The sequence below is a fragment of the Gorilla gorilla genome, chromosome 9, assembly GCF_029281585.2.
Source record: "Gorilla gorilla gorilla isolate KB3781 chromosome 9, NHGRI_mGorGor1-v2.1_pri, whole genome shotgun sequence".
Lineage (NCBI taxonomy): Eukaryota > Metazoa > Chordata > Mammalia > Primates > Hominidae > Gorilla > Gorilla gorilla.
Window position 1 is genome coordinate 116736830 of NC_073233.2, and position 15279 is coordinate 116752108.

At 38.0% G+C, this 15279-nt stretch overlaps 1 protein-coding gene across 1 annotated transcript in view; it reads left to right on the forward strand.

Annotated features, from left to right (window-relative positions):
- DDX10 (DEAD-box helicase 10) overlaps positions 1-15279 on the forward strand; it is a 275386-nt gene that overhangs the window by 186511 nt on the left and 73596 nt on the right. The window contains exon 16 of the mRNA XM_031016341.3: positions 1918-1974. Coding sequence (XP_030872201.1) covers positions 1918-1974 — 57 coding nt within the window. The remainder of the gene's footprint in view (positions 1-1917; positions 1975-15279) is intronic.

Consider the following 15279-nt stretch of genomic DNA (forward strand, 5'->3'; position numbering starts at 1 on the left):
AATTCTGATAGCCAATTTAAAGCTGAAATTTAAAATATCTTTTAATGACTATAATGAATTAATATTGGAATTCAGTAAAAGTAGAAAATTGTCCATTTTTTTCTGCTGTGATTAAAATGACTAAATGGAAAACCCCAGCATGGTTATGTTTGCTTGAGTAGAAAGGATTTTTCTGATGTGAATATGTCGAAGTTATTCTTTGCAACTTTGAAGTGCCATTTTCAGACACTGATGTGTTGGAGGAAGATCAGTTGTTGAATAATTACAACAAAAATTTGCATGGCTTTTAAATATGGTCAATTATCTGTTTCTTCTGCACAGAAGACTGGCAAAATTAATTAAGTAATGTCTATAAAATGCTGTCAGAAAAAAAAATGCTATCAGGATGAAAAGACCTGTATGGTAGCAGATTATTTATGATGAAAGAATTGGCAACATTTGTCTAAAACATATTGATACGGATACAAATACTATGTACGAACCTACAAAGTGAAGTCAGTGTTCCAGTGGAGGAGTATGAAGTGTAGTGGTGCGCTAGATTTGAGGGAGTGAGGACTTCGGCTCCCCAGGCCCAGTTTAGTCCCAAGTCCATCACTTACTATGTGTGACATCAGGCAAGTTACTTAGTTACTTTGATCTTCCATTTTTCATCTATAGAATGGGAATAGTAATACCTTTATAAGTTCTGTTACATAGATTTAAAAAGATAACCAAATTGTTATATGAAATGCCTACCTAGCGCATTGTTGATACTTAATAATTCTGAACTACTTCTGTTGGTAAGAAAATAACAGTAATGTGCTAATGGACAAAGAAATTTTTATGAAAGTACAATTTTATTGCTCTCTGTAGTTCCTTGATATATAGCTATAGTCTTAATGTAAGCAACAAAACACTCAAAAGTCATTGTGATCTTCGTAGAATAACATAAAATATAGTTATATTCCATTTTAGTGTCTAACACAGGAAAACTGCATGGGGGGTGGGGTGGAAAGAGAAGGGAGATAAAGCTACAAATGCATGTATCCACAAGCTAAAGCCAGCTCAAATGAAGTGTTAGTTATGATCAGTTATATCATATTTTTTCTTTAATCTTGTTTTGCTTCTTTCATATATTTTGTAGTCTGCTAATCCTCAAAGAAGATCAGTAATTGGTGCCAACTTAATTTAGGCACAGATTGTTTAGAAACTGCCATCCATTAACTTATTTTTCCCCAAAACTTGGGGAAGCATTGAGATTATTTTAATTTCGTGGCAGAACGTCTGTTATAATCTCATTAGAGAACCAATTCAGGGATAAAGTTTGATAATCACTATTGCATTAATTGGCTGCTTGCTAAAATAATACTAGTTATTATTTTCTTCTGTTTTTAAAGTCACATCTGTTAATGTTTAACCCCTGAATGTTAACATTTTTATTTTTATTAGAATGTATCGCAAAAAGCACTAGATTTGGCACATGAAGACCAAGGTTTGAGATCAGTCATTTTCTAAAGAAGCTCTTTGATAATTAGCAAGCCAAAAGCTTTCTGAGTTTTTCTTTTTTCTCCTTTCCATTTCCTTCCATTGAACTTGGTTTCTAGAAATTCCAAGTAATCTCTAGAATGTGTCTCTTGTATAATTGTACATTATGTTTTACCTGTCCTGTTAGTGTGTGTTTTATTTGAAAGTCAGTACTAACCGTTGCATAGCCAGAGTAAGTGATATAGAACTGGGATTTGATTCCAGATCTGTCTGACAAATTCTTAATGATTCATGAATACTTGTGCCAATCCCATAGTAGTAGTCAGTAAACATTTGTTGAAAAATGAATGTCATATATTAGTTAGCTTTAGGGAAATAAAACTGTAATGAATGTGTAGTCTGTTTTATACCTAATTATATCCTGCTAATTTTTCTCCTCTTCCTTGTCTCCAGGAGAAAAGACTGAAAGAAAGGGAAGCCAGAAGAGAAGCCAACAAGAGACAAGCAAACGTAAGGGTTTATATACATTTATTTTTCCAAGCTCTGTTAAGGTAGAATGGACAAAAGCATTTTATATTTTGGCAAGAACAATGCTTATAATGTTAAAATGGAATTTAAATCCTCTTCTTTTCAACATGGATTTTATATATTATTTGTATATCATGATATTCCAATTGGATTCAAGCCCATGTGGCCTTCTATTCACTTTCTTGTATTCCTCTGGTGCAGGACGAAAAATCCCTAAGATAATTTGTTACTGGGCTTTGCCCCATTTACTCCGCCACTTTTTTCCATATATTTTGCATCTATTAAATACAAAAGGCAGTGGACTCTGTGGGCCAGGCCTGATAGGATTTTCATCTGTATCATCTTCAGGTAGACAGCCTGTGTGAACCCAACCTCATAACAGGTAACTCTGAAAGCATCAGTTCAGCTCTTAGAATCTAGGAGAAAAGCATTCTGTATCTCCCACTTTTACTATATTCTGTAACAGATACTTTTCAGCAAATACATATGTACAGTTTTCCTCAGGTATGTATGTACAATTATAAACACCGTCCATGTGCAGCCATGATTTTTATCTAATGTGTTTGTCACTGAGAAGTGTTCAGCTTCTGCATTCTGAGGACATTTAGTAGAAATGATTTCCTAGAACTAGGGCCCAATAACGTATGTCATTTCTCATGCTGTATCTCATTGTGCTGTTTCTGACTAGCCATGATTTCTTTTTGGCAGTTAGCGAAGCTCCAACTCCCTTGAGGAAGGCTATAATGTTCTTCATCATTTTTTTTCCATGCTGGCCATAGCACTTAGAGAGCAAGTCAGAGACGATAACTCATGCTATAGTTCTGAAGTGGGAAGCAATTATTTAATACTGAATATAAGCAGAAAAGACTGCTTATATTCAGTATTAAATATCACTCTGTCTTCAAAGGTGCCCAAAAACGAGAGCTCCAGTGTGTGTAGCCTGACTGCTAAATAAGGTGGAGGCTTCTGCATATGCTTTAACGTGCAGGCGTGAACCACCATAGCAGGGACACTAGATTTCAGAGGCTGTAGTGGGAAAGATTTAAATTTAAGAAGAAAATCTTAAATCTAATAAAAGCATTTGATATTTATGAATATTGCATGTTCAGCATAAAATAAGCCCATTTTATTTCACTAAGAAGCTCTCATTTCTGCATATATAAATGTAAAATGAAAGATATAATCTAGAGCCAAAGAAAGCCCTGTTACTGTATTTCCTTTGTGTTTATTCATGCATATTTGTATATATATTACTAAATATGGTTTATTTTTTATACTTATTGATGGTGTATGCTCGATTTTTTTTTCATAATGGTTTAAGCTGTAAGAAATTGCTATCACCCTTGAGCTATCCTCCTGGAAACCTCTTCTTTTATTCCCCCATAAATTGGTGTGTATATTTGGTTTTAATACTGTGTCTGCTGGGGAAATGAAAAAATGATAAAGTCGTCACAATCAGGCATTTTCACTGGGGGTTGATCTCTGAAGTGAACTCCTTATGCCAAACTCTTCCTTCCATTTCCCACTCCCCTTCTGTGTTTGTCCTGTGTGTTTGTTTCCTGACATCTAAAAAAGGAGGAAGATTTTTCTTGTCAAGGGAAGGTCTCATTTCTATGTAACCACTAAGCATTGGACTAAGAACAGAAAGAAGAGGTGACATGGCTTTGCAGCTCAGCCAGGAGCTTTAAATAGACAGAGGCTGTGTTTTATTATTGCTCTGAATAGTTTAGCTACCTCCATTTCGCAGCCCTTTTCTGAGTGCTCAGAGATGGTAGCCCTTTTGTAAGAGTGATATTACCAGAGGGATCAGTGGCTGGTCTGCAGCCAGGACTCAAACATTCCTCAAGACACTGAGGACTGCCTGCAGTGACAGGTTCAGGCTGACTGACAGAGCCCAAGGAATGAGCTCAAACCAACCTTTTGCACCCAGCTTCCTTTCAAATGAAAGTGACAGGGGATGAAGGCTCTCATGGCTTTTGAGGTACCTTTTGGAAGCAGACCCAGAAGAGATTATTTGGAAACACTTGGTAAAGGGGTGATGGCACAAATTTCTGTGATATGTAAGGAGAAATATGATGTAAATTATCAGGTTTCTCTCAGTGCGTGTGCTTTAAATGACAGATGTGACTTAGTTTTTGAGTAAACTTTGTCTTCTCGTTGATCCTCTTATGTAAACCTAATCATTGTGCTGCTTAGGATATTGCCTTCTGAATCACTTTAGTCAGATTCCAGGTAGAGCATCCCTTTGATCCCTGAACCTACAAGCTATCCAGAGATATTTTAATGGTCAAAGAATGTGGTGCTTGCAGACTTAATTTACCAGGAAATGTAGTCATAGCTGTTTATAGCTATTTTAAGCAATCACTGCATAGAAACTGAAAGTGTAAGAAAGGGAGGACTCACGTAGCTGTCTTTCTACCTTGTTTTGTGTTTCATGCAGCAAACATCATTTTATTATACAAGGAAGGATATAAAGGACACAGTATTTTTTTTTTTAATTTTGGGGAAAGTGCTTGAATGAAGTTTCATGGAATTATCTTTATTTCCCAGAAAAGAGAAAACTTAATGTGAATTTTCAATTTTAGAAATGAATCTTCTCTGGCATATTGAAAGTACTTCTAAGAAAGATTGCTTTAAAGTGTGAGTAGGATAAACTAAAGTTGGAATGGACCTCTCAGGAATCTGATATGACTTTTTGTTAAAAGATAGATCTAAGTTCTGCCTAGATTATATTATGTGCAGAATTGGGAATGGAAGATAAATACGAAGCTGAAACTGTTACGAAGGTTTGCTGGGTACCTAATAGTGGTTTGGGAAATATAGGTCTTTTGGGTATCAAAACTTTCTTTAGCAGAGAAATACTTGAATTGCACAATAGAATTGTTTTTACTTTAGCTAACAAGATGTTGTATATTCTTATGACCTACAGATTTTAAACTAAGATCTAGAAAAATACTTGTAGCAATGATCAATAGACCACATTGCTTTTTGAGTTCAGGTAGGTTACATAATCCTGGAATACAGCTTTACCTCATTATCTAGCTAGATTTCCTTTTGCTTTGAGGGTCACAAGTGCTAGCAGGAATCCCTGGTCGCTGGAATGATTTTGTAGAAATGTAAGGAAAAGGAACAACAGTGCTGAAACTTGAGGAAATAGATCCTCAGCAATATCTCACTACTGTGCTGCTTTTGAAAAGAAAGTGTGATTTTTATTTATTTATTTATTTTTTAAGATGGAGTCTCGCTCAGTCACCGAGGCTGGAGTGCAGTGACGCGATCTTGGCCCACTGCAACCTCTGCCTCCCAGGTTCAAGCGATTCTCCTGCCTCAGCCTCCCGAGTAGCTGGGACTACACGCATGTGCCACCATCCGCAGCTAATTTTTTGTATTTTTAGTAGAGACAGAGTTTCACTGCATTAGCCAGGATGGTCTTGATCTCCTGACCCCGTGATCCGCCCTCCTCGGCCTCCCAAAGTGCTGGGATTATGGATGTGAGCCACCGCAACTGGCCAAAAGTATGATTTATTAAACAAAAGTCTGAGGCTGATGAAATTGAACACTGACTATGAAGGAACAGAGTAGGAAACAGCTCAAACACTTAGAATAGTTAAAAGTTGCTTTGACTGTATTAAAAATGATGATTATAGTTCGTATTTTTAAGGTGTGGGGAAAATATGTCATACATTTTGAGGTTGAAGTTTTATAGATGTACATTTTCACTTGTTTTTATTTTTTGGTTTGTATTGCGTTTTTATTTATACTTAACAAATAGTGGTTTTAGGTAATAGTTTCTTGAATACCTAAGGTAATCTCTGTACTAACAGAAAAGGAGTGTTGAAGTTAGAGCTCTCAGAATAGGAGGTCTGAAGAAGTAGTAGTTAATTAATTTTAAAACTCTAGGCCGGGCATGGTGGCTCATGCCTGTAATCCCAGCACTTTGGGAGGCCGAGATGGGTGGATCACCTGCGGTGAGGGGTTCAAGACCAGCCTGGCCAACATGGCAAAACCCTGTCTCTACTAAAAATACAGAAATTAGCCAGGCATGGTGGTACGCATCTATAATCCCAGCATACTCAGGAGGGTGAGGCAGAAGAATCACTTTAACCCGGGAGGTGGAGGCTGCAGTGAGCCGAGATTACGCCACTGCAGTCCAGCCTGGGTGACAGAGCGAGACTCTGTCTCAAACAAAACAAAACAAACAAACAAAACCACCAAAAAAAAAAAAAAAAAAAAAAAAAACACCTTAAAAAACTAATAGACTTGAGAGATGCCCTGGACTGACTTTTTAATCTACTGGTCTTCAATGACTTTTTCTCTGACTCAACAGTAGTTTCATAAAGCAAAGCTAACTTTATTCATTTGATATTTTGTTCTTCCTACTTTTTTGGTGCTAAAATGTCCTTTCATTTATGAAATAATACTGATAATTTTTTTAAAAGTCTTATTATTTGACAAAGTAAACACCCATTTCACCCCTTTAAAATCTTTTTTGAGCTTTTTCTGATCCATGAAATTGAAGAGCGAGTGTGGCAGCCACTGATCTACTCCAATGGTTTTCAGTATTATATTGAGTGACCTATGGACTCTCCTCTCCACCCCCCACCACCCCCGCATGAAAAAATTGTTTGGGCAAGGCTCTAGGGTTCCGTTTAGTCCTCATCCAGACCAGCTCAACTTTATTTTCCTCTTTACATTTTGAGCTTCCAGGGAATATTTTATTTGAAATATTGTTTTCCTTAAATGTATACATACATAGCTACATAGCTAATACTTTTAAAGTACCCAAATAAGTTAGGGCTGAAAGCAAGTGAATGACTTGCCTAATGTCATAGCTTCTGTGGTGGCAGAACTGGTATATGTCCCCAGGTTTCCTGAATCTTCATTCCCTGTTATTGTTTATTGTCCTATGCTCTTTCTGTATGTTGCTTTTTTTTCTTTTTCTATGTAAAAACAAATCGCATCCATGATACATGATCTAATGGCTAGTCATGGAAAATTACTAATAGCAAATACCTTTAGTAAGGAAAGAACTCTGGGCTGAGATCTAGAAAGCAGGCTATGTCTTAAAGTTTCTGGGTGGCTGGGGACAAGCCATTTATCTTTCTGGGCCTGTTCTCAGCATGTGTAAAAGGTTCCCCCTTTCATGAAGATTTTCCTGACTCTCTCACATATTATGGGCTCCTGCTTTTGGAACTACTCCCGTGGTCCCCTGTCTAGAGCACCTCCAATAATTACAGTGCTGATGTGGTTGCACTTCTCTCTCTCTTTGGCTTTGGCTCTTGTTTTCCTTTGTGTGCCTATCTCTCATCACAGTGCTTTGTTGGCTGAGGGCAGGCTTTCTGGCTCACAGTTGGCCATCTCCTCGCAAACAGTGCTGAGGTCACTCATGTTATGATCTCTTATTTTGTAGATGAGGAAATTGAAGCTTAGGAAGTTGAAGTAACTTTCCCAAGAATATACAGCTAGGAAATGGCAGAGCCAGGATGCAAATCTGCTTTATATGATGCTGAAGCGTTGACTCTTAAGCATTAGGCCATAGGTAATTTCCGAGGTAGTCAAGAATATTCAATTTGAGAGTCTTAAAAACTGAAGCAGAAGTTGCAAGTAAATATTTCTTCTCCTGAAATTGCTCTCCTTATCCACAATTAGTTCTCTTTTATAGGTGGCTGCATTGAGAAACAGAATATTAAGAAACAGAACAGAACCGTAGGCGGATACAGAATATTGTGCATCTCCTATTAGTTACTATAAAATCTCACTGGAATCCCAGCAGCTTAATTTTTTCTTACAAATGAAATATTAGGAAACATTTACCATTATTTCCAGCCCAGGAAGACCTGTTAAACATACCATATTCTCATATCTTCTTGATTTTTAAATTTTATACACGTTTTCCCTCTGCCTAGGATATCTTCTCCTTCATTGCTTTTTCCTCTGAACTGTTTGCGTTTTGAAGCCTTTTCTGCCTCCTTCAGGCTGACTCATGACATTCTTCCTTTCTGGACCACCGGACTTCGTGTACATTATTCTGCCATGTTACTTGGTGATTGTCTCTCATCACTAGACTATAAACTCCTTGAGAGCAGCAGCTGAGTTTTTTTCATGGATGGCACATAATAAATGCTTTGTAGATATTTGAATCAGTGAAATGCAACTATATTCATTCTTAAAGTTAACATTTTACATGTTAATGCTGTGTCAGTTATAAGATCCTTGAGGTCTAGCACCTGGGCCTGCAGAATACAGTGAATTTCCATTCTGCCAGACTGGATGTATCTAACACACTCAGCCCTTTCCAAGTTCCTACTTCCCTTCTACCCCATCTTGTGTTAAACAAATCCGTGAATTTGTATTAAGATGATAGATTCTTAATATTAAAACAATGTAATAAACTCTGTAGGCAATCAGAATCCCATTAGAATCCTTCACGCATGCCTTATTTGTGAAGAATTTAATAAATTCTTAAAGGATGAGTTGTCCTAAGATGTGCATATTGATTTTGCCTTTCTTCCTTGTTTTTATCTAACTTCGAGCTCCTCAAGTTGCATATGGAAAACTTGAGTGTATGGTACTGTATGGGTGGTAAAAGGGATACTCTAGGGTAATTTGATATGTTGATTTTCACCTTGCCTGTCAACTTTGGAACTGAATGCCCATGGAAGTTGTGACTTCACTCTGTGATGCAGTTCCTTGCTCATAAATATTTGTTGATTGACCAAAAAAGTGGATCCTGCTAAAATGTCTTCATTGGCAGTATCATGGTGAATGTTGCATTTGATGCCATTGAACATGAGTAGCCTGAATAATTGTGACCTTATTCAAATATGGTTAGATTGTAGGAGAGCTAGCACTCAGATCCAGGTCGGATTGCGCTCCTTGACTCTGACCACTGATGACTCTGCAGTGGGTGTTAAGGATGATCTTAAACCTGTTCAGGGCAGCCATTAACTCTGAGAACAAGAGGAAATTTTTCAGGAAACAAGTCAAACCTTTTACACTTGGAGTATTAGACCAGATTAATTTAAGGCAGAATTTTAATGACTATGTCAGAATGTGTTTATTCTAATACTTCTTAGAGAATTAATGTTTGGTGTTAGAGTCAGAATACTGTTTCTTTTATTAAACTTGCAAAATGTACTAACCAGATAAAACTTGAGGAAAACAGATTCGTAATAAATTTGAGTAAGGTGTAAAAAAAAAGGGCTGTATGTGTACATATCCCTTTGTTTATGTTGTAGAAAATAGTTGTATTATTAAGTGGTCCGATAGTCTGTTCAGTTGGGTGGTCATTTAGATCCTTTCCAATGAAACAGCCTAAACAGTAAATCAATCCAGGTGATGCCCTTTATACTTCGTCATGGTTGATTCAGCTTAGGTCAAGTTAGAGATAATTTGACATTTATATACTTGAGTTAGGGATTTATAGGCACATCTAGCAGAACAAATTAACTGTATTTGAATCATTGTGGTCAGTTTCATTATGTGGCTGAGTCTGTGTTATTCCAGTGGTTACATGCTCTACTTTGTAGAGAACTGTGTGTGTGGGTATGTGTGGATGTGACCATCGTGATTGTGGAGACTGATACTTAGGATCATTTGCCTATATTTTTGTATGTATTAGCATTCATTAATGGTCTAAATGATGGTTATTCTTTTGACTGTTAGTAGTCATTACTGGCTGTTGTAAGATTATACCATCATAATTTCTGATATAGTATACAAAAGTCTCTAAGTTGAAAAAAACATGTAGATTCTTTCCTCCTTTCTTCTTCTTCTTGTTTTGTTTCATAACTCAGAATCCTGTTGCTTATGTGAAGAAAAAGAGGCAGGGCTAGAGAACTATTATAAGACTTGATTTTAGTAGTTCTCAGCCTATGGTACAAGAATCTGTGTGGGTTTTCCATGTTATTACTAGGAAATTCTAAAATTCTCTGCATTGGCTATACAATGAATAAGTTATCTATACCATACATATATATTATCATTGCTTAAAAGTATGTAAAGGCTATATTAAGATTAACAAAATATGAACTTGTTTGTTTTGCTAAATTCAGAGTACTTTTTTGTCTTGTATTTTCTTAAATGACATATACCACTGTAGAATTATCATCTTGTAAATAGTTTGATGTTAAACGTCTTCCTATACTGAAAAAGATTGAGAACACTGCCATATGGTATGTAAGCAGAAACAGCCATACTCCTAACACTTAGTCAAAATTGAAGACAGTCAGTCGTAGGGAGGAAGAAAAGAGGAGGAAGATGGGGAGGAGGAAGCCACTATTTTTTTTTCTTTTTTCTTTTTTTTTGTGAGACAGTCTCACTTCATCACCCAGGCTGGAGTGCAGTGGTGCGACCTCAGCTTACTGCAACCTCCGCCTCCCAGACTGAAGTGATTCTTGTGCCTTACCCTCCCAAGTAGCTGGGACTACAGGCACACGCCACCTTGCCCAGCTAATTTTTCTGTTTTTAGTAGAGACAGAGTTTTGCCATGTTGGCCAGGGTGGTCTTGAACTCCTGACCTCAAGTGATCTGCCCACCTTGGCCTATCAAAGTACTGGGATTGCAGGCATCAACCACTGTGCCCGGCCGCCACTATTTCTTAAAAGGAAGGGAAGGCTCCATTTCCTCCATATCTTAAAGGGGAAAAAAAGCCAGTGGGAAAAGGAAATAACAGAGATGGAACACAGAAAAAGAACAGACATAAGTGTCCTACTGTGCTAGTTGATACTACTGAGTGTCAACTTGATTGGATTGAAGGATACAAAGTATTGATCCTGGGTGTGTCTGTGAGGGTGTTACCAAGAGAGATTAACATTTGAGTCAGTGGGCTAGGGAAGGCAAATTCACCCTTAATCTATAGTAGGCGCAATCTAATCAGCTGCCAGCGAATATAAAGCAGGCAGAAAAATGTGTAAAGGAGAGACTGGCCTAGCCTCCCAGGCTACATCTCTCTCCCTTGCTGGATGCTTCCTGCCCAGATAAATTACCTGTTGTGACTGCCCTGTACAAAAGAAATTAGCCGGGCATTGCGGTGCGCGCCTGTAGTCCCAGCTACTCGGGAAGGCTGAGGCAGGAGAATTGCTTGAACTCGGGAGGCAGAGGTTGCAGTGAGCAAAGATTGCACCACCGCACTCCAGCCAAAAAATCTCTCTCTCTCCCTTTCATCAATCTAATCAACAAGGTATCACTCTGTTGCCCAGGTTTTGGTGTAGTGGCGCTATCATAGCTCACTGTAACCTTGACCGCCTGAGCTCAAGCAGTCCTCCCGCCTTAGCCTCCTGAGTAGCGAGGACTACGAGAATGTACCACCAAATCTGGCTAATTTTTTATTTTTATTTTTGGTAGAAACAGGATCTCTCTATGTTGACTAGGCTGGTCATGAACTTCTGGCACCAAGTGATCCTCGCGCCTCAGCCTCCCAATGTGCTGGGATTACAGGCATGAGACACTGAGCCTGGCCAAAGATTACTTTTAAAAAATGATGGGGGTAGACGAGATCTCTTTATATGCTTTCAGCCTAGATATTTTAATCTGTAGATTCAGAAATAAAAGATATTATGGATAACTCTTGTAATTCTAGAAGCATTAGCAGCCTTAGTCCCTGGAGTCATTCATATTTTATGAAAGCTATAAAAGACAATTAATAATTTATATTATTCAAATACACATTTCTTTTAAAATCCCCTTGTTCCAAGAAGTGTGATGTTTTACCTCCTAAAACTTACAAAACAATTTCCCCTAAATGAGAAAATGAGCTTTATTTTGACTCTGGTGTAAATTAAAATGAAGAAATTGTATTTTTTAAATAAGGAGGAGCGTAGTCATCATTCTGCTGTTCAGAGACATTTAACCTCCTCCCCACCCCAGTGAGTTTTAGTTTCTACTATAAACTTATGAGGTGGTTTGGTGGCCTTGGAATGTTGTGGAGATCTCTACTCTTCATGCTATCTGATAGGACACTAAGAGCTATTGAATTGGCATTTGTTTAGAATAAAGGAACACAAGGGTGATGAAAGGGACATTGGTCTGAGTGATCATTATATGTGACTACTGTAACTTTATATTGAAATAGATGAATAGTAACTGACCATAGAAATTCAGAAACATACAAAGCTTGAAAGATCATCTAATAAAGAAGTGACTATCTTCCCATGAGGAGGCATATATATTCATTTGACTTACCTCATTCTTACCATAGATTCTGGTTATTTATTTATTTTTCCATGTGCATCTTATGTGAATTAAATATTTATTTATTTCCTTTCACCATCTACAGTCTAAAGGTACTTAGCATCTGTAACGTACCTGGACTGTGTCTGGTCCAGTACTAAGAGTTTACGATCTTATTAAGGGGGAAGTAGGCACTTTTTGTTAATGTAGCCTCATTTTTATCTTTACTTGAGGAAGTAAATCTTTTATGATTCCAGATAAAATGTTAAACTTGGAAAATGCTGCAGAAATGGTATATACAAGATCTAAAAGTTCTTTTATCAAGAATTCTATCATTTATCTTCTTTGGATTATGAGATGATTACTGTTAGAATTAAGTCCAGTTGTTTTATTTTACCTATCTTGATTTTCAGCTGTGTACATTAGTTTTCCCCCTTACTACAGATACATTTGATTTTTATTTCATAAAATTATCTCATTTCCTTCAGTTGGAAATGATATATATTCTCAAGTTCATCCATTTATTTATATTAGCACAGCTTTCTTTGGAAAATATATTATCGGAAGGCTTCAGCCTCATTTAATTGCTTTTAACATGAGTTGTGCATGTCTGAATTCTAAACACAACTGCTATTGATCCCAGCCTCCTGGCATCCATCCAACCCTAAGATTTTTGCCCCACTCAGTAGAGCTAGTACATGATGTTTTTGTGGTTGGTACTTTGAGGAGAACAGAAAGTGAGAGAAGAAAAAAAATATTGTCCTCTCTAAGCAAAAGAGAAAAATGAGAGTGGATGGGTCTGTAGTCCATATTGTGAGTTCATCAGTAATGCTAGATCAGATTTTGGGCTTCAGTTCATTCAGCCTTTATCATTTACTGCCAGGTCGTTAGAGCTCTCCTAAAAGAGCATTAGATTTGAAAAATACGAGGTCCAAATTCAGTTCTTGCCAGTAAGCTTTGGAATCCAAGGCAGTCATGTTTCCTCCGAGCCTCAGTTTCCTCTTTAGAATAACAGTAGTGGTGTTGCCTGCATTGCCAACCTTCCAGGGTTCTTGTGAAGATAATACATGTGTTAGGGCTTTGTGAGCTATGAATCACATTAAAAAATGTGAGCCATGGTTAATTAGCATTAGTATACATTGCCTTTGTAGGCAGGTTCATTCTCAGATACTTAGGATTTAACCAGTGGTTCAGTCGCGGCTGGAAATCACTGAAAGATGTCTCAAAATGCCCACATCTAGCTTCCTCCATCCTCACCCTTCTCCCATCAGAATCATTGGGGTAGGGGGCTTACTTAACATGTGTTCATGCAGTATATATGTATAATTACGATACTACTACTGCCCCATTAAGAACCAGTGGTCTATATCCATATATAGAATAAACTTTATATATATAGAATATATAGAATAAACTTCTATACTTTTTTGGTGACAGGGTCTTACTCTGTTGCCCAGGCTGGAGTACAGTGGCGTGATCTTGGCTCACTGCAGCCTTGACTTCCCAGGCTCAAGCAATTCTCCTGCCTCAGCCTCCTGAGTAGCTGGAACCACATCTGGATAATTTTGTTTATTTTTTTGTAGAGATGAGGTCTTACTGTGTTGCCCAGGCTGGTCTCGAACTCCTGGACTCACGTGATCCTCTCGCCTCAGCCTTCCAAAGTACTGGGATTACAGGTGTGAGCCACTGTGCCTGGCAACTTCTATACTTCTTACAACCCTGAGGTGCTAGGCCTTTTCCACTTTTGGTTTGGCTACACCCCCATGGCAGAATGTCTGCTAGAAGATATGAGGGTAAATGTAAGCCCAGTCTCTTAAATTAGTTACAAACTCAGCATGCCCAAACTCTAGTTGTCTTTCAGTGTGCCTGATTGCAGTCAGTCTGTCACCTGTTGTTCTTAGCCTGACCGCTTTTCAACACCATCTAAAACCAATGCTGGGATATAAGGGCATCAGAATATGAGAGATATGTTGCCAAGAGCCTTGTAAAACACGAGGAGCAGCAGGATTTGGTTTCTCCTTGACGGGTATACCTGTAAATCCTGTTGTGTGTTCAGCTCAGTGTTGGAGGAAGGAGAGAGTGCTTCGAGTGATCACACTGGGAGAGAGTGGCCCTGGTGTGTTAGGTGGAACCAGTGCTGACTTAGAGGGTCCGACAGCCTGGGACCCTGATTTTTCATCCTGGTGATAGCAGTAGATCACTGTGTGGCCTTGAGCAAATCTCTTAACTATGCTGCTTGAAGTGTCCAGGACTATATATCCTGTAGGGCCTCTTTTAGCTCTACAATTCTGATTTCTGTTTTTTAGGAGCCGATGAACTATTATCTATCATTTTTATATGCTTTCTAACCTTCCCATATAATATTTTTGAGGTGTGTCACTTACTCTGTATAGTATGTTTGCCAGTGGTTGAAATACAGCAGGAGACTAACCATTTCAGTAGAAAGGATTTGACTGGCCTCCTTGGGGCTTTTGGAAGGCGTAAGATTTGGGAGGGTCTTATCAGGTTTTTTTTACTGGCACACAAGAAGAATAACAGGAGCTGAAGAAATTGGTGAATCATAGAGGATCTCGAACACCAAGTTGAAGATTTGGGCTGACTCAGGAGAGTGTGGGGGATGCAGCGAGATTTTGAGGGGGAATGAAGCGTAAGTGGTAGGATGATCCTAGAAGGATTCATTTGTTTACTCTACACGTATCTCTTGAGTGCCCTACTATGTGTTACCCCTCATAATGCCATGATAGAATTAACCTGCTCTAAGGAACCCACAGTCTAATGGAGGAAATTTGTAAGTAGTGCAATGTAATTAATACCATGATAGAGAAGTTTTGGGAGTTGTCTACATATGTAATGATTGAATCCAAAGGAAAAAAAATAAGGAAACGTCTATTTGGTATTTTCCATGTGTCGGGTAGTATTCTAAGTGCTAACTCCATGGGGAGTTTAAGTAATGTATTTTAAGTGTACAAACTTCAGCTCTTGAAGTTGTAGGTAATAATGTTATTCCCATTTAACAGAAGAAGAAATTTTAGTGTAGAAGGTTGCATACCTGCTTGTGTGTAGTGGATTCAGAATTCCAATTTGGTAGTTGGACTCTGGAGAGTGAATGAGAGAAAG